This window comes from Chaetura pelagica, unplaced genomic scaffold, assembly GCF_000747805.2.
Source record: "Chaetura pelagica isolate M959 unplaced genomic scaffold, ChaPel_1.0 scaffold153, whole genome shotgun sequence".
NCBI classification, from domain to species: Eukaryota; Metazoa; Chordata; class Aves; order Apodiformes; family Apodidae; genus Chaetura; species Chaetura pelagica.
This window is the reverse complement of record NW_009952707.1, coordinates 1,035,577-1,036,716: the sequence shown is the minus strand read 5'-3', so window position 1 is coordinate 1,036,716 and position 1,140 is coordinate 1,035,577. Positions and strand designations below refer to the sequence as shown.

The 1,140-nt window shown below is 57.5% G+C and overlaps 1 protein-coding gene across 1 annotated transcript in view; it reads right to left on the bottom strand.

Annotated features, from left to right (window-relative positions):
• GALNT18 (polypeptide N-acetylgalactosaminyltransferase 18) overlaps positions 1 to 564 on the bottom strand; it is a 216,691-nt gene extending 216,127 nt beyond the window's left edge. The window contains exon 1 of the mRNA XM_009994239.1: positions 278 to 564. Within this exon, the coding sequence (XP_009992541.1) occupies positions 278 to 512 (235 nt within the window). The 5' untranslated portion in view covers positions 513 to 564. The remainder of the gene's footprint in view (positions 1 to 277) is intronic.
• Positions 565 to 1,140: the final 576 nt, after the last annotated feature.

Genomic DNA, 1,140 nt, shown 5'->3' with positions numbered 1-1,140 from the left:
CGTGCGGAGGCCGCCCCGGCAGGAGGGAGGGGTGCGGGGCAGGTCCCCCCCACGCCGCCCGCCTCCCCCGCCCCTCTCCCCAGCTCCAGGAGGGAAACCACCGGGGACTCCCAGACGCACCGCAGCAGCCCGGGGCCCAGGACCGGCTTTCCCCGACCGCGACACGAATGTCACACGCACACACAGCTGAGGCGGCGGGAGAGGATGGAGACGCCACACAGAGAGCGGCGGGATGGGGAAGGGAGGGAGGGAAAGCAAGCGGGGGGTAAGGTGGTACCTTGGATGTGCTGCTTGATGACATTTTCCAAATGGTCCAGCCTTTCTATAATCCTTAAAGTGTCCCCTTTGTCTTCCTCTAACTTTTTTTCTGAGATCGGCTCCTGCACTTTCACATAAACACTGGCAATGTAGTTGGTGACCCAGCCCACGTACAGCAGGCAGACGATGTTAGTCATTCCACTCAAAATCACGCAAGTGGACACTAAAGTTTTGGTTTTCCTGGTGCACACCATCCTGAGATCCCTCCATATAGCTCCAAAAATCCTGTGATCCAGAAAACAAACAAAAAAACTGCGATGAAAATAAATCCTTTCCCCCCTTTCCCCGAAACGGAGACCTTTCAGAACTCAGTAAATTTCCATGCAAAAAGTTCTCCAATCCACAGAATAAAAATATTTGTCGCCTACCTAGAAGGAGAGGTGGGGGTGGGGAGGGCTGATAATTAGAATCCTGGATTTTAGTACATTAAAATAGCTGAAACTTTGCGATAGCGGTGCCGAGAGCAGACCGGCAAGGCGAGCCAGCCCCGCTGCCCGCTGCCTCTTTAGGCACCGGCTCCCGCCACGGGCATCAAGGACGCGAGCAGCCAAGTGCCCAAGTGTTGCAAACTTTGTTCCCTCCGACGCCGCTTCCCATTGCAACCGGCCACAGCTCCAGAATCAGACCTTGGGAGCAGCTTGCCGGAGAGTGGGGCTTGCTCGGCAGCGGATTGACAGCCCCCTGCTCCAATAACGAGCCCGCTCTGGCACGGAGGTTGCTGCCATCACCGTATGGCCGCCAGGGACCCGCGCGGGGCGGGGTTACGGCGGGGCCCACCTGCTCCTGCACACTCATACACACACACACACACACACTCTCACA